Source organism: Rattus rattus, chromosome 16, assembly GCF_011064425.1.
Source record: "Rattus rattus isolate New Zealand chromosome 16, Rrattus_CSIRO_v1, whole genome shotgun sequence".
Lineage (NCBI taxonomy): Eukaryota > Metazoa > Chordata > Mammalia > Rodentia > Muridae > Rattus > Rattus rattus.
The window spans coordinates 13,415,440-13,440,522 of record NC_046169.1 but is presented as its reverse complement, the minus strand read 5'-3'; the positions used below and the strand labels follow the sequence as shown (position 1 = coordinate 13,440,522).

Genomic DNA, 25,083 nt, shown 5'->3' with positions numbered 1-25,083 from the left:
ATTACACACCAGATGCGATCAGCACCTTGCTGTCTTCCATGGAGGGTGGGAACTGGTGGTTCATCTCTGGGGACTTGCCCAGAACCACAGGCTACTAGGGCCATTCCTGCCTGAACCACAGAGCTCCGCCATCTGTTTAGGGTGACCACTCTGCCTGCCTGGGTCCTCTAGAGGTAATGAACCCAGAGCCAAGCAGGCCATACCACTGAAGGCAGCTGCCAGTGTGGGTAGCCTGCAGGGTAGTCTGTCAGATAATGGCCCAAGCTCTGCCTCCCAGGCCTCTGCTCAACACCTTGGAAGTCTTACACCAAGTACAGGAACCCAGACCACACTGGTCAGGGACAACACAGGACACCAGACAGCACACAGGCACTCGATGCTTCATTTCAACTGCCCTCAGTGTGCCTTGCTGGCAGAACAGCCTCTCCACCATATCTCCTGTGACCCCAAAGACAGGGTGAGTACTCAAGAGGACCTTCAGCACTAGTCGATGGCTGGAAAGAGCTGCTCTCCATCCCTGTCCAGCCTCCAGGGGCTCAGGGACGAGACTACCCCAGGGAAGGCTTGTTGGTGTGGCTTGGAATCCTGGTCACCACAGCAGTTCACATCACAGCCTCCATGTGTAAAATCTTCAGGGCCTCTGATATCTGGGCGCTGGTGTCAATCTGGCCGTACATGCCCACGAGGAAGGCCCGGTGCAGCAGCACGGCCGCGTGCTCTACGGAAGAGTTGAGGTCAGACCACTGTGGGCCAGCAGTGCCTCCCAGGGCAGCAGGCAGGCACTGGGTGGGTGGCTCACCTTGGCAGAGCAGGGTGTACTCTGGCAGGTTCCTGAGGGCCGTCTGTACCACCTCGAAATCTCGGCTGCCCAGGCAGTACATGAAGGTGGGCAGAAAGTCAGCAGCAATGCTGTAAGAGGGACATGTTCACAGGGTACTTGCCTTATGGCCCAGGAGGCCAGGCCCCAGTCTCCCCAGTATGCACTGACCTCCCATGGCCTGGCTCAGCTAGCTTGGGATGACAGTGGCTTTACCTACCTGGGGTTGTTCTGGATGGAGCGCAGTGCTAGGCTGAAGGCCAGGTTGCGGCAGGACTCCTCCGCTGAGCTCATCAGCCGCTGCAAGTTGGTCTGCTCAGGTGAGAGAAGGGTGTCACCGTGGGGACTCACCCTAGTGGTAACTGCAGGGCCTGTTCCCAAGATGCCACCAGGGCAGTGGGACAGCACACTTCAGTTCGGGGCAGTACCTGGCTTGCACAGCAGCAGGGTAAGAACTAGACCCCAACCTGGGCTCTTTCCAGCCTCACTCACCGAGAAGAAGCCCAGGACCTCAGGTCTCCGCCGGGACATCTCATCTATGTCACTCAGGGTCTCGAGCACATCTAAGGGCAAAAAGTCAGGTTGTAGGGTCTGAGGAAACCTCTGTCCTACCCCAAGCAACCCTGAGACAGGAAGGGACAATCCTCAGGCAATTTAGTCCTCCAGAGTCTCCCTCCCCGAGATGCACCAGGAACTGCGTACCATGCTCAGTGGTTATCCTGACACTGTGCCCCCCCATTTGGCCTCGTACTGGTCTCAGGGAGGCCTGTAAAAAGGAAACTTGAAACAAACCTCTTTACTCAACCCCTGGTTCTGCTCTGAAGACTGACAGACCTGCCAGCTGCCCCGTCAGGTCTCAGAACCTCAATTGTGAGCAAAGAGCTCAGTGGGTTTAGGGTGGTCTAGCAACAAGTGGCTCACTCACCCTCAACAGCCTGGCCCCGGGACAGCCTCTTCATGTGGGGAGCCACATCAGCTACAGTCAGTGGGGTGGAGAGGGAGACACTGACCAGGGGTAGGGAGCCAGCTGAACGCTCATCTGTGAAAGGTTAGTCAGGGTCAGGTGATGGCTGAACACTGAGGGCCAAGCCAGACCCGCAGTCTCCATGGAAAGAAGCACACTGGCCACTACCCAGGATGCCACATGGTGCTTGGCCATGTGGTGATCATGGAGTTGGAGGTGTGTCATGTGGAGGGTAGCACTGAGGATGCTGGGCTGCCCTGAGAGACTCAGCACGTTTTCCTTACACTAACTACAGCCAGCTTAGGAGCGCACTCCCTTGCCTCTGCCCTCATGGACCACTCCACACAGAGACTCATGTCTGTACAGTGTGTCTGTCCTCTGTGAAGGACCTTGTATCTGCCTGCAGGCGGCCCGAGGTCACAGTCAATCTGGCCAACAGAGGCAGCCAAGGCTAGCTGCAGTCACTGAGCTTCTAGTCAGCATGGTTCACTGAGTCACTGCCGATCTACCGGTGACTATGTCAGCATGGCTAGCGTCCGGCTGTGGAGGGAGCAGGAGCCATCATCAGGCAAGTGAGGTAGGATAAGTCCTAAGGACTAGCCTGCCCAGGCAGCACGCAGGTACCCAGAAGGGTAATGTCTGAAGCAGAACCAAACATTTCCACAAGGTGGTTCTGTTCTGTCAGCTTGGTCACGGCACCACCCACGCCCATGCAAGAGACGGATGAGGTCTCGGCTCAGCCACACACACCAGGACCCTCCCTGCTCACCACCCGAGAGCTCACCTGCCCGCTTACCTTCACCTTCCTCATCCAGACCTTGGTCAGCTCTCCCATCCCGGCTGGGCAGACTGAGCCCTGCTAGTAAAGACTTCAGCATCACCAGGTCACTGTTGTCAAAGGACAGGTCACTGTGGAGAGAGCACGAGCTCACTTCAGAGGAGGGCAGGCGGGGAAGAGTGCCAGGCAAGGAGAAGCAGGGCAGGAAGGCAGGCCTGGGCTTAGGTAAGGGCAAAGTAAAGAGGTAGGGAGGAGTGGTGAGTGAGGAAGAGGGCTGAGTGAGGAGGAAGGCTAAGTAAGGAGGAGGAGGGGTGAGTGGAGGAGGGGTGAAGAGGTGAGTGAGAGGAGTGAGAGGAGGAGGGGTAGAGAGGAGGAGAGGTGAGTGAGAGGAGGGGTGAGGGAGGAGGAAGGGTGAGTGAAGGGAGCACGTGGGGATGAGGCTGGGGTTGCAATTCAGACCACTGTCTGGACTGTCCCTCCTGGCTCCAGGGGCCACTGGGCAGCCCAGGAAGGTGTGGGAACTCACTGGAGGGGCTCTGCGTGCTTCTGCAGGAAGGCCACGGCTGCTGGTGCGCTGCAGGCCACATACTTGTGGATGAACTGAACAAATTTGCTGATGAAGGGGGCCAGTTGGCGGGAAGACTTTCGGTAGTTCTGTAGAGAAGGCAGAGCCACCAGAGGCTTCCTCAGACCCTCTACACAACACATGACCCCATGACAGCCATGGGCCCAGAGCTAGCCTGACTGGGTCCTGCTGCTTTTAGTTTTTATTGAATGAATGTTTTGCCTGCATGTGTGTCTATATGTCTTTGCATGACAGTGAGTGTCTGGTGCCCTGGAACTGGAGTTTCTAATGCTTGCAAGCCACCATGTGGATGTCAGGAACCAAACCAGGGTCCTCTGCAAGGGCAACTAACATTCTCTAATCTCTAAGCCCTCCTTCCAGCCCCTGGGTGCCTCCCTCCTCCCTCCCCTCCCCTCCCTCTCTCAATATATGGTCAGACACCCATATATTGCCTCACAATATTATAGCCAAGGCTAATCCAGAACTTGCAATTCTCTTGCCTCAGCCACCCAAGTGCTGTGACTGCAGGTGTGCTACTCTGACACCTGGCTGGCCTGCCTTCTGTTTTCATAGTATCACAGCCAAAATGTATAGACTGGGGCATCTGACACCAACAAATAGCACGCAACGGGGCTTGGCACCAAGGGTCCTGAATGTCGGACTCCCCAGGCAGGGGATGCTGGAGCTTAGAAACCTCAGGGAAGAGCTGGTCTCCAGACAGTGGTGACAGAAGCCACTGGAGGGTGGCCTGGCATTGGCCCTAGCTCTGGGCTCTCCTGTAGGAGCAGAAAGGAAGTCAAGCAAGGACAAGAGGGGGCATGGGAGGATATTTGGCTGAGGAATGCAGGAGACAGTTTGCCTGGCACCCACCAGGAGCAGGCGGATAAAGGACCGCAGGCAGTCCCAGAGTGCCCCCTGGTGTTCGCTCTGGAAGACTCGTGGCTGCAGCAGCTCCAAGATGCCCAGCACGTGTAGATAGAAGGCTAGGTGGTTCTGCTGCCGGAACTCCTGGAAGTTCAGATGTGTGCGGCCATGCAGGAGGGCTGCGATCATGGGCAGGTGCCTGGGGGCCAACAGGAGGATACCCTGGTCACACCTTCCCACTAGTCACCCCGACCCCATAGGGTATCCACTGCTGTGACAGCAGGCACCTCAGCAGCAGGATGGGGTGGGCCACAGCCAGCTTCCGACAGGCCATGTTGGCATCCGCCACTCTGCTCTCAGAAGACCTGGAGTCATTGGTGTCTGCCAGGAGCGTGATGAAACGATGGATGAGCCCGTCCAGCTAGGGGGAGAGGAGACTACTTGCCTATACATTGAACTCTCCCATCCCCCTCACAGCCCAGGACACCATTGCAGCTCAACATGGACACTCTAGACATCACAGCCAAGGCAGGAGCTCATGTGGCCCCTCACACAAAGTTCCAGAGGGCACAAGCTGACCCGTCCTGCTAAGGCAGTGGAGCTGGCCAGAATGGGTAGGAGGCGGGAGGTCTCAGGGATACTTGGGGGTGTCCTGATAGAGGTCATAGCCTCAGACTGTCCACATGTTAAACAACACATGTGCCAACTCCCGACTGCCCACAACCTGAGCCCAGAAAGGGGAAGGGGCATCCCTCTGCCTCAGGCTGCATCCAGAGGAAGAGCCTATCACAGCAAGGTTGAGCTCCAGCCAGGTCAGGTCAGGTGAGGTGAGGCTGATGGTGCCGCCGCCCCCCCCCCCCGTGGGCCACAGGGCTATGGCAGGCTGTGTCCCTCACCTTGCAGATGCTGCTGCTGGTGGCACCTTCGCTTTGCAGCAGGACCTCAGGCACTGGCACCCGGACCTCTGGCCGCTGTAAGTACAGTTGTAACAGCAGGTCTCGGCAGCGCTGGCCTAGCACGCTGGAGAGGAGAGGGCAGAGGGACTAGGTCACTGGGATGGTGTGGCCAGTGAGGGACATGTGCTGAAGGAGCCACTCCCAGGTGACACAGTGGGGACTCAGGTACCTGTCCCCCCATTGCTGGATGCAGCTGGTCAGGTGCTCGGTCACTTTTCCAATGCTCTCATCGTTGCTACGGCAGCAGCTAAGCAGCAGGGGCAGCCGGGTCTGGATGAGGGTGCGTGCAGCACTGTCCCCATCCTGGCTCCTGGTCTCTGCCTCGGACAGGATAAGCTCCACCAGGCTGAGCAGCTCTGGGCCCTGGACGTGGAGCACCAGCTCCTCCCGTCGCTTCTGCAATCAGGAGGCTGCAGGTCAACCCCAGGATGTGCAGTCACCACCCACAGGGTTAGGCGAACCTCTGGAGACCTGCCTGTGGAGTGCGCTGGTCCCGGCCCTGCCAGATCCGGGGAACATGGATGCAGGCCCAGAGGAAGTCCAGGGAGGCTGAGGGGTCGAGCCTGGGAAGAAGCAAGCATGTTTCCAAACACTAGAGCCAGAATAAAGTTCCTGGGAAGAGGGACCTCTGTAGAGGGCTACCACTGTCCCTCTGAGGAGTCACTAGTCCCTGGTGAAGCATAACAGCACCCACACACTCCCAGGTCCTGTGTTTGTAAGCTGGGTACCTGATGGTTCCCATGAGGAAACTCAAGCACAGCTTGTGCCCACACTATGGGCCTGTCACAGCCAAGGGACCACCGGGCCAGATGGGCAGCTTCCCCAGCTCCTCTGCCTCCTGTACCACGTCATGAACATAAGCCAAATTCTCCACAGATAAAAATGTGCCAAGAAGATGGGAGGGGCTGGACTGTTTACCCATAAGTGAAGGCTGGGCACCAAAAGCAAGATACTGGCCCTGCTGATGAGGGCACGCAGGTGCCCAAGGCACTGAGCACAACAGGAAGCCCCTTAGGAGATTCTGCCCTGAACCAAGGTGTAGGAGACACAATTCATGGATCACACAGAGCTGGGGTCAGGGCTGGCCTCACCTCTGCTCACGGCTCTTGCTTAGCAGGACACGGGTGCAGCGGTGCAGCGTGGACCAGCTGGCCTGGTGTGTGAGGAGGGCCAGGAGGTAGGGGCGGAAGGACAGCACCTGGGCACTTATGTGGCCTTTGCCCTGGAGAAGAAAGAGGCTGGGATGATCTCAACTGGGCCCAGGGACCACCAGTTCTGAGAAGTCAGGTCAGCTGACACGCTCTGGTGGGACCACCCAGGACACAGCAGCAAAGGGCCTGGCCTGGCCCATCTCCTCATCTCCTCCATGTAGGGCAGGGCCCCGGGTTTAAATGACAATGCACAGCCAATACCCTTCCACCTTTCTCCACTTCTCCACAGTCCTGGGCCTACCTGGGTTCCTCAGACTTTAGGATCTGTGGAATTTCCCTACCCTCATCCCATTCCAGCCCCCGCCCCAGATGTGGCTCTAGTGTTGATCCAAAGAAACATACACCCCCTGGTTCCCCCCACCCCTCTGGAGGCTACGAGACACAGAAGTCTGGAGTGGCATCACTGCGGGAGGGCACTGGGCCATGTCCCTGTCACCTTTCTCCGTGAAAAGAGCAGCTTCCACTGAAGGTCGGGGCAACTACAGACCACCTCAGGGTCCAGCGTCTCCAGCCAGTCCACAAGCAGCCCAGATGCTGGTCCCAGGCGCATGGCCTCCGTGCTGTGGGACAGAAGCGTCAGAGCAGACGCCAGGCTGCAGAGCCACCACGCTCCCACCCCAGGCTACACTCCCGATTACCTGGCACCCTCCGCATCCTGCGTGCTCGGGCCCAGAGGCTCATCTCTCTCCTGCAGCAGCAAGGAGCTCACCACCACAATGGGCCCCGAGGCTGGGCTGGGGCAGGTCTCTGCGGTGGCTGAGAAGAGCGCTGTCAGCAGCTCTTCAAAGTGCGGGGAGCGCACCTCGATGAGGCCCCGGAGGACTGTGGGACAGGAGGCTGTCTGAGTGGAGCAGGCCAACAACCTGGAGTTCCCCAAGGTAGACAGTCCTCCCACCATCCTCAAGACATGGGGCCGAGGGGAGAGGGGACGGTACCTTTGCTGATGAGCTCAGGCTCCACAGTACACTTCTCCCCAGACCTCAGGGTGGCGATGACAGCCCGTGCGGTGGAGTTGGCCACCTCCAGATCACGGTGGAAGCTTAAGGCCTCGGCCAGGTGCAGGAGCCCACTGCGCACTGCAGGCAATGGTACATCCCGTGTGACCGATGCCATAGCTCTGGTTTGCTCACACACTCACGGCCTGACTCTCTGCCCTAGCCAGCTGTTCTTCAAGAGGCCTGCACGGCTCTCTGAAGGCTTGACTCCACTACAGTGACACCAACCAGTCCCCACCCGCCTGCCACTCTCAGCGAGCTCACCGTCACTGATCCTGCGTCTTGCTGAATAGCGGGTAGCAAATAACTTGAGTTGGGCCTGCAAGGGCCCATCCTCCACAGCAGGGCTGTCCAACCACTGTAGAATCTGCATGAGCACTTTAAGGAAGAGTGAGGAGAAGCCAGTGTCCTGCGGGACAGCACGCTGGGGGTGGGGTGGGGACAGACAGCCATATGTGAGCATGTTGGCACAGGACTCCAACAGCCCTGCCTAACAGGGGAGGGAGGGGACAGTATGCAACTTAGGCCCAGAGGCCCAGAGACAGGGCCAGGACTCAATATCATCCCACTTGCTGCTCAAAAGCATGCCTCTTGAGTGCCAGGATGACCTTGAAAGGTTTAAATACCAGCCCTTGGGGATGTGCCTTCATCAGTAACCCATACAGTGGAGAAGAAACCCGGGTGTGCACACACATACACACCATACACACACATGCACTCGTGCATGCAGAGAGGGGTGACAGAGACCTTCTTCATTCACCCTCTACGATGGAGACCTGTCCCTGCCATTGCCCCTGTCCCTGCTCCAAGGTAACTGCTTTTTGTGTTAAAGACAGGAAATCTAGACCTGCCAAGGGAAGCCTAAGGCCTGCTGGGAACAACACCAGGCCCGAGGGTGGACTGGGGAGATACCCAAGGGTTTCTACCACAGGCAGAGTCATGAACTCTGGGCCCCGGTCTCCCACTGCCCTTGCCTCCCACCAGCCCACGTGCCAGAGCACCTGGTACTGGCAGAGCTGGCGCATCAGCGGGCAGGATAGGAAGTGGCTGTGGTGCATAGCCAGAGCAAGGGTACCCCCGTGCGGGGAGCTCAGCAGGGTGGCCATGGCCTGCAGAAGGCGAACTGTGATGCCGGGCACCTCGGGGTTGCCCTGGCGGACACGAGCCAACTCTTGGCCCAGGGCTTGCTGCAGTGCCAGGGCAAGGGGGCGCGGACTGGAGCTCTGCCACCGTGGATCCGGGCTCAGTGGGAAGATCTGGAAAGCAGAAGGTGTGAGAATGCGGAGGCCTCGTACCCAAGGTTGCCATGTGCATCCTGCCTCTGACCCATCTGACTGGGTCCCCAGTGCATCACTAAGGGACCTGGCATCCTTACTGGAAGAGTGGCAAGGGAGTCTCATACCCCAAGAGCTGCATGTGTTTTTTTTTTTTTTTTTTTCTTTTCTTTTTTTCGGAGCTAGGGATCGAACCCAGGGCCTTGCGTTTGCTAGGCAAGCGCTCTACCACTGAGCTAAATCCCCAACCCCAAGAGCTGCATGTGGAAGACAGAGGTACCTAGCACCCTAGCACAGGAACTGGCCGGAAACCCAGAACCTGACTTCATATTGTGAGCATGGGGAGTGAGCACAAGTACGTAGTACACACGTCACGTGTCACGAGGCCTGATGGGAGGGCAGACAAGTGCTGCTGCAGGCCCTCTCACAACTGCCCTTGTACCTGTAGGAAGATGCCAGCCAAGTCGTCCTCAGGGCCGAGCACTGGAACCTGCGTCCCTGCCCGAGTCCTGCCCTGGCCTGGTGGGGGCTCAGGGCTGCTTTCTGGCTTAGGAGCCTCTGTGCTGTCTGCAGACAAATAGGAAACAAGTGGCCCCGTCCTGCCACAGACTGTGACCAGAAGGCAGAGCTGGACCTTGGGCCCACATAAGAACCCGCAAACACGACTGACACAAGCCAGGGAATACAATGAAGGCCAAAAGCAGTCCAGCTCAGACGGTGACACGGAGTGGGGGAACGAGCGGTTGTACCTCGTCGGGGTGGCAGGGAGGCCGTGAGTAGCGAGTGGAAGGTCTGGCCTCCAGAAGCACCTCTCTCGTGCTGGACCTCCACCAGGTGAGCCATGTAATCTGCAAAACAGCGGCCAGGGGACCACTGCGGGTGGATGAAGCCAGCCTGCCTTTCCACCAAACACAGGCCCCGGGGGGCTGGCTCTTCTATGACTGCAGGAGCTAGTCAGGCAGTGGTGGCACACGCCTTTAGTCACAGCACTTAGGAGGCAGAGGCAGGCAAGATCTCTGAGGTAGAGGCCAGCCTGTCAGAGCTAGTTCTAGGATAGCCAAGGCCGCACAGAGAAAAACTGTCTCTTAAAGACAAAAAAGCAAAGACCGCAGGATTCCCAGCAGAGGACCTAGGGTTCCCTCCAACCTCAAGTCGGTCGTAATGGGAACAGCAGTCTCAGAGCTCCACAGTCTGCCACAGGGGTAGGTGCCCACCTGACAGGACAACCGTACAGTCTGCCCTAAAGGGCTTGGTGGGCCACAGTGTGCTGCCGGCCTCATGGCCCCAGGACTTACTCTTGTCCATGATGTTCTGCTCCAGGGTCTGGGGATCCTGGGCTACCGCCTGGTCCAGGTACTGCAGCAGCTTGCTCATGCTGGACACGGGGATACCAAAGGACTGCACGAAGAGCAGCAGCTGCTGGGGCTCCAGGTCCTGCAGGGCTGTACCAGCAAGGGTAGCTCTCAGATGCACCAGCGCGGGGCCCTCTGACAGTCTCCACCACACGCAGTCCCCATGGCTTCTGAAGCCATGACACTGTCAGTGGCCCTCTGGCTCACTGGAGTCCAGACTCCTTGGTATGTCTGTCCTTCACCAGGCTTCCCAAGTCCACCCAGTCACTCACTAAAGTCTCCTTTCCTGTCTGGGGCCAGACACAGGTCCGGCCCCTGATGGGACCTGCCTCTGCTCAGTGAAGCTTGTCTATACACATGCCCTCCAGACGACTAATCGAAGGCCCTGAAATTACCTCGTGCCTCTAAAAGCCAGGTCTTTTATAGCCATTTCTGCTCCAGGCCTGGTCTCTGAGCCCTCAGAGTTTTTGGTATGACTGACAGTTGGTTCAGGCTCAGAAGCAGCAGGTGTGAGGCCAGGTCCCTCCCCCAGTCTCACTAGGCCCCTCCCCCCAGTCTCACTAGGCCCCTCCCCCAGTCTCACTGTACCAGCATCCACCAGCCGAGGGACCTCAGAGCGGATCATGCGCAGCTTCAGCCAGTCGGGCAGCAGCAGAGCCTCCTCAGAAGTGTCCACCAGGAAGGCTGTGGGCAGCGGCTTCTTCTCTGGAAACCAGATGTCCAGCAACTCACTGAACTCACTGTCGCCAGCTTTGGGGAAGACATAGGGAGCAGCTGTGTTATCTGAGGAGCCACGAACCAAAGAAGGATCCCAGACAACCAAGGGCTGTACTTCTAGAGGGACGGGAGCGGGGGTGCGTGGGGGGCGGGCTTGCTGAGGCTTTTAGGGGAACAGAGAAGGCTCAAGTGATGGGGTACATGAAGACTGAGAAGGTAGTGGGCACACAACTTTATGTCACCCTATCTGCTGTATGGTGCCCACAGCGGCCTGGGTTTAGGGGTGGAGAGCGGCTTCCTGCCCAAGGTCACCCAGAGTTATCTATGAGCCAGAGAACCGCAGCACAAGCCGCCTGTCCTCAAGCGCCTCCAGTCTTTGGTTCCAGAGAGCCCAGAGGACCCAACAAGATGAGACAACATGAAGTCAGCTTTCCCTGCTGTCCTTCCTCAGGACAGTGACATGGACATACACCACAGACGAGCGCTTCCTCAGCCTGGTAGTGAAGCCCACTCCCATGCCTCAGAATTCCCAGCCAGGGCATCTGGACCCTTTCCATTCTCTTGGCATAAAGGGAACCTATATGGAAGCTGCTGTGGTTACCAGGACAAGAGGGAAGGCTACTGACCAGAGGGGTTTCAGGCCCTGGACCTGGCCACTGAGTCCCCAGGCCAACCTACAGGGCCATGGGGATAGTGGGTGTTCAAATGTGCACAGGATACTCAACACCCTAAGCAGGGAAGGCATAGTCACACGGTACATCCCAGCTACACCAGAGGGTTCGTCCCAGGCCATCCTGACTAGAAGCGGAGTTCAGAAAAGCTCAGGACAGATTGCTTACAACGAGGCGGGCCCAGTGTCAGCAGGATGACCATGGCGTGGACGACAAGGATGTGCATGGTGGCTGTCTCCCCACTGGTCCAGCGCAAGAACACTTGGTCCTGAGACTCCGACTATGAGAGATGGCAGAGGGACAGGCACCAGGTGGCTCGGATGGTGGGACAGATAATGGCGTGACAATGTTCCCACCCTGTGTCCTGCTTCAGTCCACCTCAGAGCCTCCCGTGAAGACCACTCCCCTCCCGCCCCCGTCACCCAGCTCTGAAGGCCCCATCCTGCTGGCTGAGTTGCTGACTCTCTTGGCCCTCACCCAGCTGTACACCTCCTCGCCCTCCTTGCTCTTGCGCATGCGCCGCACATAGCGGGAAAACACGGATAGCAGGGCACTGAGTACAGCATCGGAGGCAGTGCTACAGGAAGGCTTTGAGAAGAGATGCGCCATGATGGTGGAGCGTTCCACGACCAGTCGGGCCACATCCTGAGTAGGGACAAGAGCTGTCAGAGGCTCCAAAGATTCTGGCCATGAGTAGCCCCACCTCCTCGACTCCTTCCTTGGCCACCAGCCCAATAGCCAGCCACAACACAGGTGACAAAGCCATCTGCCCCTGCCAGAATTCCCTCACCAGGGCCAGGTCACTGTGTGGGCCCTGCTCCTCCACCGGTGTGTGCTGGGACAGGTAGATCAGATAGGCGCTGATGGTCTGGGGGTCAGTTTCCATGTGGATGGCCTGGGGAGGGTGGACAAGTCTAAGATGGATCCTGGGGTCGTGTACAACTACTCCTTCCTCCCAGGACTGGCCTAGCCATTCCATACCTGCTGGAGAGCCAAGGCAGTGGTGGTCCTCACGCTGTCAAACAGGGGCAGCCTGGGCAGGTCCCGCAGTAGCCATTGATAGCCCTGTAGAGCGTCTGCCTCCCCGACATCCTCCTCCATGGGGGGCTCTTTCTCCTCCTTGTCACGAAGACCACCCTCTGACAGCACAAGTGACAGGCCCTGCAGGTACATAAAACCACTCTCACAGTATGTCCCACCCAGGGAAGGAGACACAGACAAGAGGCAAAGGGCTCCAGTTCTTGTAGACTAGACTAGCAGCACCTGTCCCTTCTGTCCACACAAATTAGGAAAGAAGTCTGAGAGAGCCAAGTGGTTAGTTATTCAATACATACACAGAAAGCCAGGCTGTGGCTCAGTGGTAGAGCCTCTGCCTAGAATCCCCCAGTGAGGGGCTGGGGGTGTGGCTCGGTGGTAGAGCCCCTTCCTAGAATCCCCCAGTGAGGGGCTGGAGTGTGGCTCAGTGGTAGAGACCCTGCCTAGAATCCCCCAGTGAGGGGCTAGGGGTGTGGCTCAGTGGTAGAGCCCCTGCCTAGAATCCCCCAGTGAGGGACTGGGGGTGTGGCTCAGTGGTAGAGCCCCTGCCTAGAATCCCCCACGGAGGGACTGGGGTGTGGCTCAGTGGTAGAGCTCCTGCCTGGAATCCCCCAGTGAGGGGCTGGGGTGTGGCTCAGTGGTAGAGCCCCTGTCTAGAATCCCCCAGTGAGGGGCTGGGGTGTGGCTCAGTGGTAGTGCCCCTGCCTAGAATCCCACAGTGAGGGCTGGGGTGTGGCTCAGTGGTAGAGCCCCTGCCTAGAATCCCACAGTGAGGCGTGAGGAGTGGCTCAGTAGTAAGAACACTTAACTAGCATGTGTGAGGCTCTGTTAGTCCCCAAGATCAAGCCCCCACCACACACACACACACACACACACACACACACACACACACACACACACACCCCTCCCTCAGCCACAGCAAGTCCTTCACACACCTGGCCACACTCACCTTCATGGCTAACACACGGGAGGCCACCTGTGAGGAGCCCAGACGCCGGAGGAAGTAGTCAAGCACCTCACATGTGGTCTGCTCATCCGCCTTAGGGCCTAGCAGCAGATCCTGTAGGCGGCCCAGCAGCTGCCGCTGTTTCTGTTGCCTCTGTGGACCAAGAAGAACTGTCAGAGCACTGCCGGAGTAGACTTGGTGGGGTGGATGGATGGCTGGGATCCCATACCTGTCGCTTCTTGGCCTTCTGCTCCCGGCTTTCGCCCTCGTCATCCTCCTCCCCTGAGGCAGTGGCGTCAGCTGCATCGTGCAGTAGGAATTCGCACAGGCACTGCACCGGCAGCACATCCAGAGAGCCTTCACTGGACTGCACCAGATCCGCTAGCCATGGCATGGACTGGGAGGAGGCCTGTGTGGGCAGCAGAGAAACTGAGTGTACCAATAGAGGCCCAGCCCTGGGCCCCGAATCCTCTGCCCTGCAGAGGCTCTAACCTGTGGCAGTCAGCACACATCCGAACCCATAGTATGTCTATGCACCATCAGCGTGCAAAGGCACAGTGCTCGCCGCGCGTTCCAATGCACTCTGCCTTTGGGGAAACCTCTGGAACCTTCGTGGCCTGTGCTCCCTCCACCACTCGCAGGGCAGGACTCACCTGGCGCTGGATGATGTGCAGGAGAAAGTCTGGGTTACGGCTGCGACATAACAGGTGCCCAAGGCGCAGGGATTGGTTGAGGGCCTTCACCTGGTCCAGGATGTGAGGAGGTGGTCTCCGGGGAGGGCCTCTGTGTGACATGGGACACGAGAGTCAGAAGGTCACACATATAACACTGAGTGCAAATACTGGAAAGCCACACTGTCCCGGCCCTGCTGCCAAGGGGCAAACATCTCAACTAACCCAGTACCCTAAGGCCTAATTCCGAGATCCACACCATGCAGGGGCAGAGCAGACAACCCGAGGCCAGCTCCTCGTGTCCCTTCCACCCACACCTGGGGCAGGGAGGATGGCATACTGGGGGTCCAGGCTGGTTAGCTGGGACAGGAGGAGGCTGCTGCTCTCGGTGATGGTCTGCTTAGTGGAGGCGGCGGCCAAGTGACCCTCAAAGGCCAGGATCTCCTGCTTCTCTCGCTGAGAGATTTGCAGCTCACGGTTGATCATCTCCGTCCTTGTCTCCTCGTCCGTCAGCGTGCACGGTGGGTAGGAGTAGTTACTGGAGATCAAACATGCAGGCTTGGTACCCATCCCTGCACATGGGTACCCAGCAGGCGATGCTCAGTTCAGGCACACACAGCTACGGTTGCAGGAGCACAGCCTGCACACTGGGCCAAGCAAGAACACTATCCAGTTAAGCTCCGGTGGCTTCAGGCTCCAGGAACCCACTTCACACAGCATGACAACTACCTTCAGTGTGGACACTACCTATTTATCACATTTCCAGTATCCCGGACACCTCCTCTGCCACACTGTGTGACACCATATTGTATTTCACAGGACCCCTGTTCCTCATGAAAGCCTCACGGAAACATGCAGTATTCTGTGAAGCACAAACACTTCCCCCTTTGACATGCTCAAAAATTTGTCTCCTCGAGGAGTCCCTGCCACCAGGTCCCATGCCTCACATCTCCCGGGCATAAACCATACACCCAATATCCTACACCACAGCCATTGCCCAATGCCACAGCCATACACACAACCAGTCTCCAATGCCACAGCACATACCTGGTCCTCATTATCATTGCCACACACAAGCCTGATCCCTCCAACGTCTTTAGGCTGTGACCTAAGCCCACTGCTCTCTGTGGTGCCGCCTGGCCGAGCTGGGCCTGTTACACGCAGGGTCCCCCACCCTGGCTCACACGGGCTTCAGTACAGAAAGACTAGGCTTCATTAGCCACACTGACCACTGTGAAGGTCACCATGGCTGTCGATCTGCTGCATTCCCCATGGGCCAGGCCCACACCCATTCTACCCTCTCCCCAGTCTTCAGTGTGCGAGCCACCCGACATGTGTGCTACCCAACGTGTGTCACCCTACCCATGGGTTCCCATGGTGACAGCTAGAAGCACACTGCCCAGCCCGAGGGAAGGCGCTGAAACCTATGAACAAGGGACCTGACTTCAGAAACTGCACAGCAGGAGGCAGACACCAGGGAGGTGGCATAAACAGTGCTCCTCTGTGCAGCCCTGCCCTGGGCTGAAGGATGCTCATCCACTTACTTGGTCATCACCATCTCCATGAGCATCTTCAGGGTGGGATACTCCTCCCACGCAGCCAGACCTAGAGAACAACCGGAAGCACTCTCGCCTGCCTCTCTCCCTCCCTCCCTCCCACACCCCGACCCTGCACCCCAGCTGGTGCTCCCACAGGCTCTGGCCCATCTTCATGGCCAGAACAGCTCACCAATGTTCTCTGGGTTGAAGGCGGCCACGACCAGCAGTAGGGGCCAGGCCTTCCAGTAGAGGGTAGAGATGGCAAGGTTTGGGGGTTGATACCTGGAAGGCAGAGGCAGCCACAGTGTGAGCTCTGTGCTCTGAGCTCGGGCCAGGCCGGTTCTATTCCCTAGAACCCAAGTATAAGAGCCAGATGGAGTGGTACGTGTGATCCTAGCGCTAGGATGTGGGGCCAGACAGCCCTGGGCCCCGCTAGCCAGCCAAACTGATGAGCTCCAAGTGAAAAAGTAAGGGGCCCTGGCTCAAAAGCAGGTGAGCAAGAGGGCTCTGCCTGTGCCATCAAGACTGAGGGCCTGAGTCTGATCCCCAGGACCCAAATGGTGGAAGGACAGGATTCTCACAAAGTGTCCTCTGACTTGCACATACAGGCTATGGCACATCTACTTGTACACACACACACACACACACACACACACACACACACACACACACACACACACACACACCAAAAAAATTTTAAGTAAAAAAAAAAAAAAAAAAAATGGGGGGCTGGGGATTTAGCACAGGGGTGGGGCGCTTACCTAGGAAGCGCAAGGCCCTGGGTTAGGTCCCCAGCTCCGAAAAAAGAACCAAAAAAAATGCTTGGAGTACAGTGGCAGTGTTTGCCTCATACACACAAAACACTGGGTTCGACTGCTAGTACTGAGCAAAAAAAAAATTAAAAAGCCATGCATAGAGGTGCACACCTTTAATCCCAGCACTCAGGAAGCTGAGGCAGGTGAATTTTGGTTTTGAGCTACGCAGTAGTGAGAGACCATCCAAAAGAAAAGATAAGCAAAAAGAAAATCTCCCAAGTCTGAGGACCCCCTGCCGCCCCCCAAAAAAAAGCCACTGGAGAAGGCGTCTCTCCACACAGGAATAGCGGGAAGTAGTTGTGGGCCCTGAGAGCCAGCTCCCCCTCAGGCCGGCTGGGGAACAGGCCCGTCTGCTGGGAGTCGCTGCGGCCTTACCCCGGGGGCAGCTGGATGTTCTCAGGATGGTGGTAGGTGCACAGGTTCAGTACCGCATCTATCAGCTGGATCCGCTCCACCTTCAGAACTTCCACATCTGAAACCAAAGATGCCCGGGTTCCCGGGTCTGGCCCAGCCCCCTCCCTGGGCAGCAGGAAGGAAATGGCAAGAGAGGCTGAGACTGCTCCAAATGCTGTGTCAGTCTGACTGTTACCACAGCATGACAGGCTAAACCGGGGACAGGCGACACACAGGCCCTGCAGGTGGCTGGGCCCCCCCGGCAGCAGCGAGGGTGAGGGACAGCTGGGATGGCGGCACCTCTTGCTCCTATGAGGGGCAAAGGGTCAGGGGTGTTACCATCAGCCTGCACGGCCGCAGCTCGCTTCACAAGGTGGTCAGCCAGTTCCATGGCATCTGCAGGGCCAAGCGGCAGCTCTCGAGACAGTCCAATGACCAGGATCCGCATCAGGGTGTCCTCCAGGATGGGAACCTCTGAACAGAGGCGCAGGAAGAAACTGCAGGGGACATTGGGAGAGAGGGGTGGTGAGGAACCTCCAGGATCTCCTGTGGCCAGCGGCCAGATCCGATCTGCCTTTCTACGGGTATAATCTTCCTTACTCTGGTGGCCCACACGGGAAAATTACATGCTAGATCCCAGCATTTAATGGACAGGGAGAGCAGGAAGCCACTGCCAAAGGCTGCACACGACCCCCCCGCAACCATGGAAACATGGCAGCCAGGGTAGGCAGAGTGCTTGGGGTATGGACAACAGGACGCAATGTCTATCAGCTAGACTGATAGCAGGACTGGAGAGGACAGCAATGTCTATCAGCTAGACAGACAGCAGGACTGGAGAGGGGGTGTCCCAGAACATGCAGGTGACCCAGTGGGCTGGAGGGTTAGCCAAGGAAGGGCAGAGTGGGAGTGGAGAGGAGTTGCCTGGGGGTGTGTCCAGGGAACAGGGAAGAGGCAGGAATGAGGCAGGTACCACTGCACGTGAAGAACCGCAGACGGTCTACCTGCCTGGCATCTGCTAAGCCTGTGCCCACAGGCTGCCCTGCCCACCCCAGTCCTCACTTGCGGTCACTCTCAGGAGGCCAGTTGTCCCACTTGTAGTAGGTCTCGGGCTGCTCGGTGAAGAGCACCTTGTGGAGGCTGCAGGGACAGAGTAGGTGTCAGTCAGCTGTGTGAGGAAGTCTCCACCCTGACGGTGCCCCGCGGGGACAGCTCAGGCAAAAGCTAGTGATGGAAAACTGCTTGGGGCTTCCTGACTCCTGAGTCACCTGCCCACAGTGGCCACTAGGGACCAAGAGAGGGGTCATCGGGGCCTCTGTGAGGAACGGAGGCCCACGTGTAGCTCTCACGCTCAGGACCCTTCTGTCTTCGAGGGCTTCAGTGGCAGGGCTCTAAGGCTGTGTGGCCAGTGGCCCCACTGGAGGTAACAGGCTCCCATCTGAGATGTACTCACATAGGTGACACAGTGAGGCTGAGAGATGGCCTGCCTCTTACCAATGCACATAATCCTTGGGGGCAAGTTTGCTGATGGAGGGGACGACAGTGTGAAGCCACCACACAGCGTCTCGCTGGATAGCCGCAATCTGGTTCTGGAATGTGCGTAGCACCTCGAGGTCTAGGGAGGTGAAGAGGCTCATGTTATCCTGTGGCCACGGACTCAAGCAGGCCAGGCCACTATGGAGACCACCCCTGCCCCGTTACTGGCTTCCCACCCAACTTTAGTCCTCAAAAATTAACAGGATGCCTGAGTGAACAGGCTCCAAATTACGAGGCCCAGTTTTACATCCTTGGCTGGAGTTCCCCCCAGCCTAGCAGGGTCTTACTTCTCTTCTCTCCTTTGTCCCAGGCGACTCCAGCCTCCTTCACCTGGGCTGTAATGCCCAGCATCATGGACACAGCCAACACGTCCGTGATGTGAACCACAAACCGCTCCTACGGGCATACAGAGCAGCAGAGCCCGAGTGACAGAGGGCCCTTCCCAAGGGTCCCATGTGACACAGGGACGCATGGGGACATGGACGCACAAACTACTTAAGAGTTTGTCTCCACATCTGGAGACCACCATGCTGGGAGAAGAGCTGACAGAAGCAGGCCTCTGGGTCCAGGGTGAGCCAGTTTCTGATCAGGCTCTGGGAGGGGACTCGACCAACAGAGAAAACCCTCTCCCCAGTGGCAGATGCCATGATGGTGGATTGCCATCCTGTCCCAGCGCCCCTGCTGCATTCTTCTCAGCAAAACTCCCTCCCACCTCTTGCTCGGCACCCCGAGTCAATCAGACCCTTTCTGGGGGGCTCTGTCCATACTCCTCGGCCCTGACAGCTGCAATGTCTACATCCACACTGGGATCATCAGCTCCCCAGCTTGGTCAGCCTTGCTCCATCCTTACGAGGGACGGAGCGGCACTAAGTGGCTTCACACTTGGATGTGTCTGCACACAAGCCTGGCGCGTGGCCGTCCCCTCTAACAAGGTTAACGCTCGGTATCAGGAAACCGCAACGTGGAGGTGGTGAGCAGGGGTCCCAAGGCACCTTAAATTCCATCTCTAGGTACTGTGGCTCCTTGCGCTCCTGCATGAGCCCTAGGCAGAAAGCCTGGAAGTTGATCTCGTGCTTGGTCTGCTTGATGATCTCACGCAGCAGGGCCCTGGAGGCACGGAGGTAGTCATCCTTGTTGGTCAGCAGATCCTGGAACACCATGGCTAGGAACTGAGGAAAAGGGAAGCCACAGGGAGCTAGGGTTAATGACCATCCAAATGCATGCATTTACCACATCCTGCCCCTCTAACAATTTGCCAGGACCTCACTTGGGAGCTGCAGAGAGCCTCCCCCAGGAGAACAATCCAAACAACTAAGCAGCAGGTAGGGTTGTGCAAGGTCCCACAGCACATGTCGGGCTGCCTGTCCTTAGAGGAGGGGGGCCGTCTCCCCTTCATGGATGTTGTATTTCACTCTCCTGATGGTTCGCATGCAGGAGGGCAGCCAGTCCTCTTCTGACCAGAGTAAAGGTTAACTGGCACAAGGATGTGGATGCTGCCAGATATCGCAGCCCACTTCACCCCATCCACCTGGGCTCAGACAAGACTGAGCACCAAAGCTACCTCCTGGGCCGGCAAGGACCCAATCAATTCTCTTAAAACACTAAGCTAAAAGGCAACCATTGGGCGTGGCCAGAAGCTAGTGCAGAGAGAGTCTAACACAACAGCCAGAGACCGCTGGCTAAGGACAAGAGTCTCTTGGTATGGAGAGATGGCACACCGGATATCCACAAGCTAGGACTCCAGGCCAGCACTGGGGAGCTGTGGAGATGCCTGTTTGGTTTAGAAAGTCCCAGCTAAGGAGGCTACACCATGCTGGAGCTGGGGAAGCTGGGAGGCTCACCGCCCAGCACTATCTGCTCCACAGTGTTAGCTCACAAGGACGGTTTAGAAGCCAGAAGTCAATGGGTCTTCCTGCCAGGAGTTTCTCCCTCTAAAGCTCCGCAAGCCCCAAGCCTTACCCAGACGCAAGCCCAGGGGCTGTCCCATCCTGATCCCCCACCTTGGGCGCCAGCTCGGAGCTGTGCTGCAGCACGGTGTACAGAATCTGCATGTTGTTGGGGTTCCGAGCATTGGAGAGCTCGTTGAAGATCACGAACTTGATGGTGGTACCCAGGTTGTCCTTGTGCGCATTGAGCAGCTCCCTGGACACGAGAGCCGAGAAGGTGAGGGGGGGCCGGGCCAGGCCGCCCCTGCTGCCCGCTGGCCTGGCTCACCTGCTGCCCCCATGGCTGACCGTACCTGATACAGAGCATATAGTGGTTGAGGAGCACCTTGGGTTTGAGGCGGATCTTGATCAGGTGCGAGATGACATCCATGTCTTCCGAGCCATGCGAGTTGCAGTTCATGCACACAGACATCAGCAGGTCCTGCGCTGGCCTGGTCAACTGCAGGGAGGCCAGGGCGACCATTAGGCACGCAAGCACAACCACACAGAACCCCCGCCCCCCCAGGAGACCCTCCCATGAACTGTTTCACCCCCACACCATACCTTGGGGTTCTGCAGCCACATCTCCAGCCGCTGCACGGCCAACAACCGCACCTCCTTGTAGCCGCAGGTGGCTGTGAGCAGCCGCAGGAGGTTCCTGGACACGTTGTCGATGGGCTGGCGCCGGTTCAGCTGGTCACGGAGCATGTCCAGGACATACTCTTCCACGCTCTCTGTGAGTTCATCGTACCTAGGCCAGAGGGGGGGAAAGGAGGCCAGGAAGGATGCCAGCTCCGGTGCCCTCCCTTTGGCCTTCTGAGACTGGGGCTGTGCAGCTCACCTACCTTGGCATGAGCTGCCCCTCTTGCTCAGGGCTCAGCTTCTCCTCGGCGATCAGCAGCTCCGTTTGACTGTCCTCCTCTTCTGTGAGTGACGGGTGGGGGCTGCTGCCTGTGGGAACCATGGGAGTTAATGGGTGCCTTCTGCCAGGGATGTGGAGGGTAGGGTGGTGACCTCAGCCCCAACCTCACAGACACCTTGGCACCTCTTACCTGCACCAAGCTCGCCACCACTACGTGCCCCCTCCCCCTGCAGCAGGACGCTCTTTGGCGGCATCTTAGTGTTGAAGGCGGTCTGGATATTATCCACGAAGGTGCGGCAGTGAGGGCTGTCCACCCAGATCCGCTCACCCAGCGAGTCTTCGATGTATACCTACAGTGAGTCATGTTTGGAGCCTGCCTGAGGCTGGATGGGTACCCACAGCGGGCATGCAGGAGGCCTTTGTCAATGCCCATGGAGGAAGGATAGCACACTGGGAGCCTCCCTTGGTGTCCCTCTCCTGTCCTGGTCTCCGGCACCCTCCGTTCCTCAGTGCTCTGCTCCCCGGGACCCTAGGGAGGTGACGCACCTTCACGAAGATCTCGGGCCAGTTCTCGTCCTCCTCGTACGCGGCCATGAGAAGGTTGCAGGCCAGCACAGACACTAGGCTGTTCCCTTTGGCCTTGAAGTTGACAGAGGCGTCCCTCCGCAAGAGGCTGCACAGGGCCTGAAAGGAGGGTAAAGTTACGCTTGTCCTGAGATGCCTGCCGCCGCACAGAGACGGGTCTAGGGAGGGCCCGGTCTCACCTCGATGACACCCTCTGTGGCAAAGATGTTGGGTTTGATCTTGGCCAGGTACATGAGGCTCAGGTAGAGTGTGCTGTCGGGCTTGGCCCTCGTCACCTTCAGCTGCTTTACGGCCCCGCACAGCACTCCCTCGATCCTGTCGTCATTGCCCTCCAGCTCGGCAGCTTCGATCTCGTCCAGCAGTACTGTGGGCAGAACTGACCACACGGGAGCTTCACGTTAGCCGTGGATGAGCACAGAGGCCACGCCCAGGGTGGATGATGACAGAGGCCATGCCCAGGGTGGACAACAACAGGCAATACAGATGGTCTCACCAGCACATGCGTGCTCTGCACTCCCAGAAACCATACGCCTGAGTCTGTACCTTTTTCCTCAACCCATGGCTTCACAAATGCTAGGCAGGGGCTCTACCACTGAGCCACGCCCCCAGCCCCTCACTGGGGGATTCTAGGCAGGGGCTCTACCACTGAGCCACACCCCAGCCCCTCATGGGGGATTCTAGGCAGGGGCTCTACCACTGAGCCACACCCCCAGCCCCTCACTGGGGGATTCTAGGCAGGGGCTCTACCACTGAGCCACGCCCCCAGCCCCTCCCTGGGGGATTCTAGGCAGGGGCTTTACCACTGAGCTATACCCATAGCCTTCAATTTACTTTTTTACTGCAAGATAGAGTCCTGTTAAGAAGTGGCTGAGGCTGGCCTTGAACTTTTGATCTACCTGCCTCAGTCTTCCAAGCAGTTGAGGTGATGGGCCTAGACCACCATACCCTCTGAGCCTTTCAATGACATCTCAGTATCAAGGAATAATGTAGCTTTATGAGACACAGCTTCAAATAATGGCTGCGGGATGGGATGCTTGCCCCTTTTGGCTTTCACAGAGAATTCCCCTAGAAAAGGCTCCAAGCAGACACACAGACAATGGTGTCTGCTACTGGAATGCCAGGAGATCAGAAACATGCTTATGCTAAGGCATCATGGAGCTGTTATGAGTCACAGAGAGGCTCTGGGCTGTATAGTTCAGTGGTTAGAACACTTGTCTCATGCGCACAGGGACCTGGGCTTAACCCTGACACTATCAAAGGCATCATGAGATAAATGACAAGAAGCAGGGGAAGGTCAGACTGCACAACTGCAAGTGCTGGTCGGAACCCTCTGAGGGCTCTTTGGGAACCTATTTTCCACCTGGAAAATGGCACCAAAATGCTCCTTGTCCTGGGGGCAGAACAGTGAGCAAAGGATCCCCTTCCACTGCTAGAACCACTTGGGTACCACCACAGTTGGCACACCTCCCTCAGCAGCGTTCAGAACAGTGCTGTCACAACCAGGGCAAGCCGGAGACATGTCAGGTAGGTGATGGAGTGATGAGCCGGGAGTGGTTGTGGGGATGGGAAGTGCATCTGTTCACAACATCAGGCGGCGAGCCCCCAGGGAGCCAAGATCTCATCACACCCGTTCCTGCAGAAGACCCCGCTGGAAGTGGTTCCGACAGGCCTGGGTGATGGACAGGCTATCTCTCTGGAGAAGTCAGCAGTCTGGGCTTACCTTCAATGGGCACCACAGATGGCTCCTTAATTGATGGAGAAATAGCTCGCTTTTCTGCAACTGCGGCCTCAGCCAGACGACCCAGGGCACTCAATGGGGGAGTGGAGGACAGTTTGGGGCGCTTAGTGAGGCCAGTCAGCGCGGAGGCCCCAGACAGAGAAGCTGACGCATCTCTCTTGCGCTCTGAGGGTAGTCCAGAAGGGGCTGGCTTCAGCAGGGTGGACGCTGTCTTTGATTCATTGGCTTGACCCTTGGACCCCAGAGCAATAAAGTCTCCTGGGGGAGGGTGCCCTGCAGAGGAAAAAAAAAAACCCACACCTGTGATACCCATGCTCAGAGCGGATAAACAAGACCCCGAGGGGACAAAAGTAAAGTCAGAGGTTACTCAACATCACCCTGGCAGAGCAAGCGATGGCTGACGCCGATCCAGTGCTGACTAAAACCCAAGCCATTCATAACTCTTAAGTACTGTCTACCTGATTCTTACCGAGTTTCTTCAAAAGTATGACCCTCACTTTACAAATAAAGTCACAGAAGTTAGGTAATGGGTCAGTGTCACACAGTGAGCAAGAAGAACCTTCAGGATCCCAATCTAGATTATAGGACCTCAGGAGCTGTGATTCTGGTCCAGTTACCCTGTCCTTCCCAGATGCTCAGCAGGGCAAGGAGCCCCCAGAGCAGCTATGAATGCATGAACCCTGGGTTGGATGACCATGTCCTGCAGGAATACTATGCTCTTCAGTACTCCCAAGTTAACTATGTCCCGTAGGCGCCCCTTCAGTGGCCGTGCCCTGCCTGCAAGGAGCCCTTTTATTGACTGTCTCGCGGGCGCCGCGCGCAGGGACCCACCTGAGGGCTTGGCGGCCGCGCTGGGCCTCCGTACGGTGGTGGGCTTGGCTCGATTCATCCTGCCCGCGGCCCGGGCGCCCCTCGACGAAGCGCCGTCACCTGGGAGGAGGCGGCGGGAGTCACTCGCTCGCTCAGTCATTCATCCCTCGCGCCGGGGCCACTGGGCCGAGTGCCCAGGGCCGCCTACCGGGGTCACAGAACAGGGCCAAATGCAGCCCACACACGGCCGACTGCGGAGACGAATGTCACCGCAGGGAGCAGAATTCACAGAATTCACCTGAGTGCAAGGGCCCCTCACCTACAGTGCATCACCCAGCAAACCCGCAGCACGGGCGCTCCGGAAGCGCAAACTGATTTGCGCTCCTTCCCTGTGCTGATTTCCCACTAACCGGAAGTAAAACAAACCCGAAGGTGAGGAAGAGACAAGAGAGGCAGGCAGAGTTTACGTAGTGTTTGCACCGCCCTCTGGTGGCCGGAGGCTGGATGGACCGTACCTGTGCCAGTCAGAAAGTTCTGCTTGTCGGGCATAAACTGTTTCCTCTTACATTTTTGGAGATGAGTCTGATCCTAGCCCAAGAAGTCAGAATCCTACTTTCATAGTGATCCACCAGTGACATGCTCTAAAGTCAGGGATGCTGAAGGCTTCCTTCAATGGCCTCTGGATTTCACCTGATTTGGGTACCTCGATCTGCATGGAAACCAGAGCTGTCAAAAAAGACAGGTGCTGTCAAGATTTGTTCTCGTCCCAGTGCTGAATATCAAAACACTGAGACAAGGACAAAATTCCAGACATCACTCTGAGACCATGTTTGTGTGTGTGTATGTGTGTGTATACATATCTATACACATATATGTGCACGTCTGAGTATACGTATAGATACATAGACAGGCAGACAGACAGATATTCCAAGGGCATAGAATTAGTATTTGGAGACCAAGACTCTCAAGCGCCCTTACTAATTTGTCCCTACAATGGCCATCCTCCTTGGTTCCAGCAAGCCCAGAGCTGTATAGTAAACATTTGTGGGCTGAATACAGGGTGTATCT

General features: G+C 57.5%; 1 protein-coding gene across 1 annotated transcript; it reads right to left on the bottom strand.

The window, feature by feature from the left end:
• Positions 1–364: 364 nt before the first annotated feature.
• On the bottom strand, positions 365–24,413 carry Ints1 (integrator complex subunit 1). Its single transcript, XM_032886624.1, has 47 exons — positions 24,037–24,413; positions 23,188–23,478; positions 21,647–21,843; positions 21,429–21,566; positions 21,073–21,232; positions 20,866–20,971; positions 20,585–20,771; positions 20,335–20,480; positions 20,096–20,237; positions 19,088–19,264; positions 18,383–18,491; positions 18,054–18,174; positions 17,622–17,699; positions 16,902–17,059; positions 16,545–16,641; positions 15,545–15,636; positions 15,361–15,421; positions 14,157–14,354; positions 13,799–13,928; positions 13,375–13,554; positions 13,149–13,298; positions 12,146–12,325; positions 11,955–12,059; positions 11,642–11,809; positions 11,333–11,444; positions 10,365–10,526; positions 9,720–9,866; positions 9,174–9,272; positions 8,867–8,991; positions 8,152–8,406; positions 7,415–7,574; positions 7,091–7,231; positions 6,794–6,977; positions 6,592–6,715; positions 6,036–6,166; positions 5,420–5,507; positions 5,114–5,340; positions 4,885–5,008; positions 4,276–4,409; positions 3,995–4,187; positions 3,086–3,213; positions 2,578–2,690; positions 1,743–1,856; positions 1,310–1,380; positions 1,038–1,129; positions 800–909; positions 365–718 (listed from the first exon to the last, which is right to left on the bottom strand). The coding sequence occupies exons 1-47, from the start codon at positions 24,173–24,175 to the stop codon at positions 603–605; spliced, it is 6,660 nt and encodes a 2,219-aa protein (XP_032742515.1). The 5' UTR covers positions 24,176–24,413; the 3' UTR covers positions 365–602.
• Between the last annotated feature and the right edge of the window lie 670 nt (positions 24,414–25,083).

Coding starts and splice junctions, on each gene's coding strand:
- Ints1 (XM_032886624.1), bottom strand. CDS start 24,175: ATGACTGAGCGAGCGAGTGACTCCCGCCGCCTCCTCCCAGGTGACGGC. Junction 8,407..8,866: donor TGGCTGGCATCTTCCTACAG/GTACAAGGGCAG, acceptor TCTGCTTTCCAG/ATCTTCCCACTGAGCCCGGA. Junction 2,691..3,085: donor AAGCACGCAGAGCCCCTCCA/GTGAGTTCCCAC, acceptor CTCTCTCCACAG/TGACCTGTCCTTTGACAACA.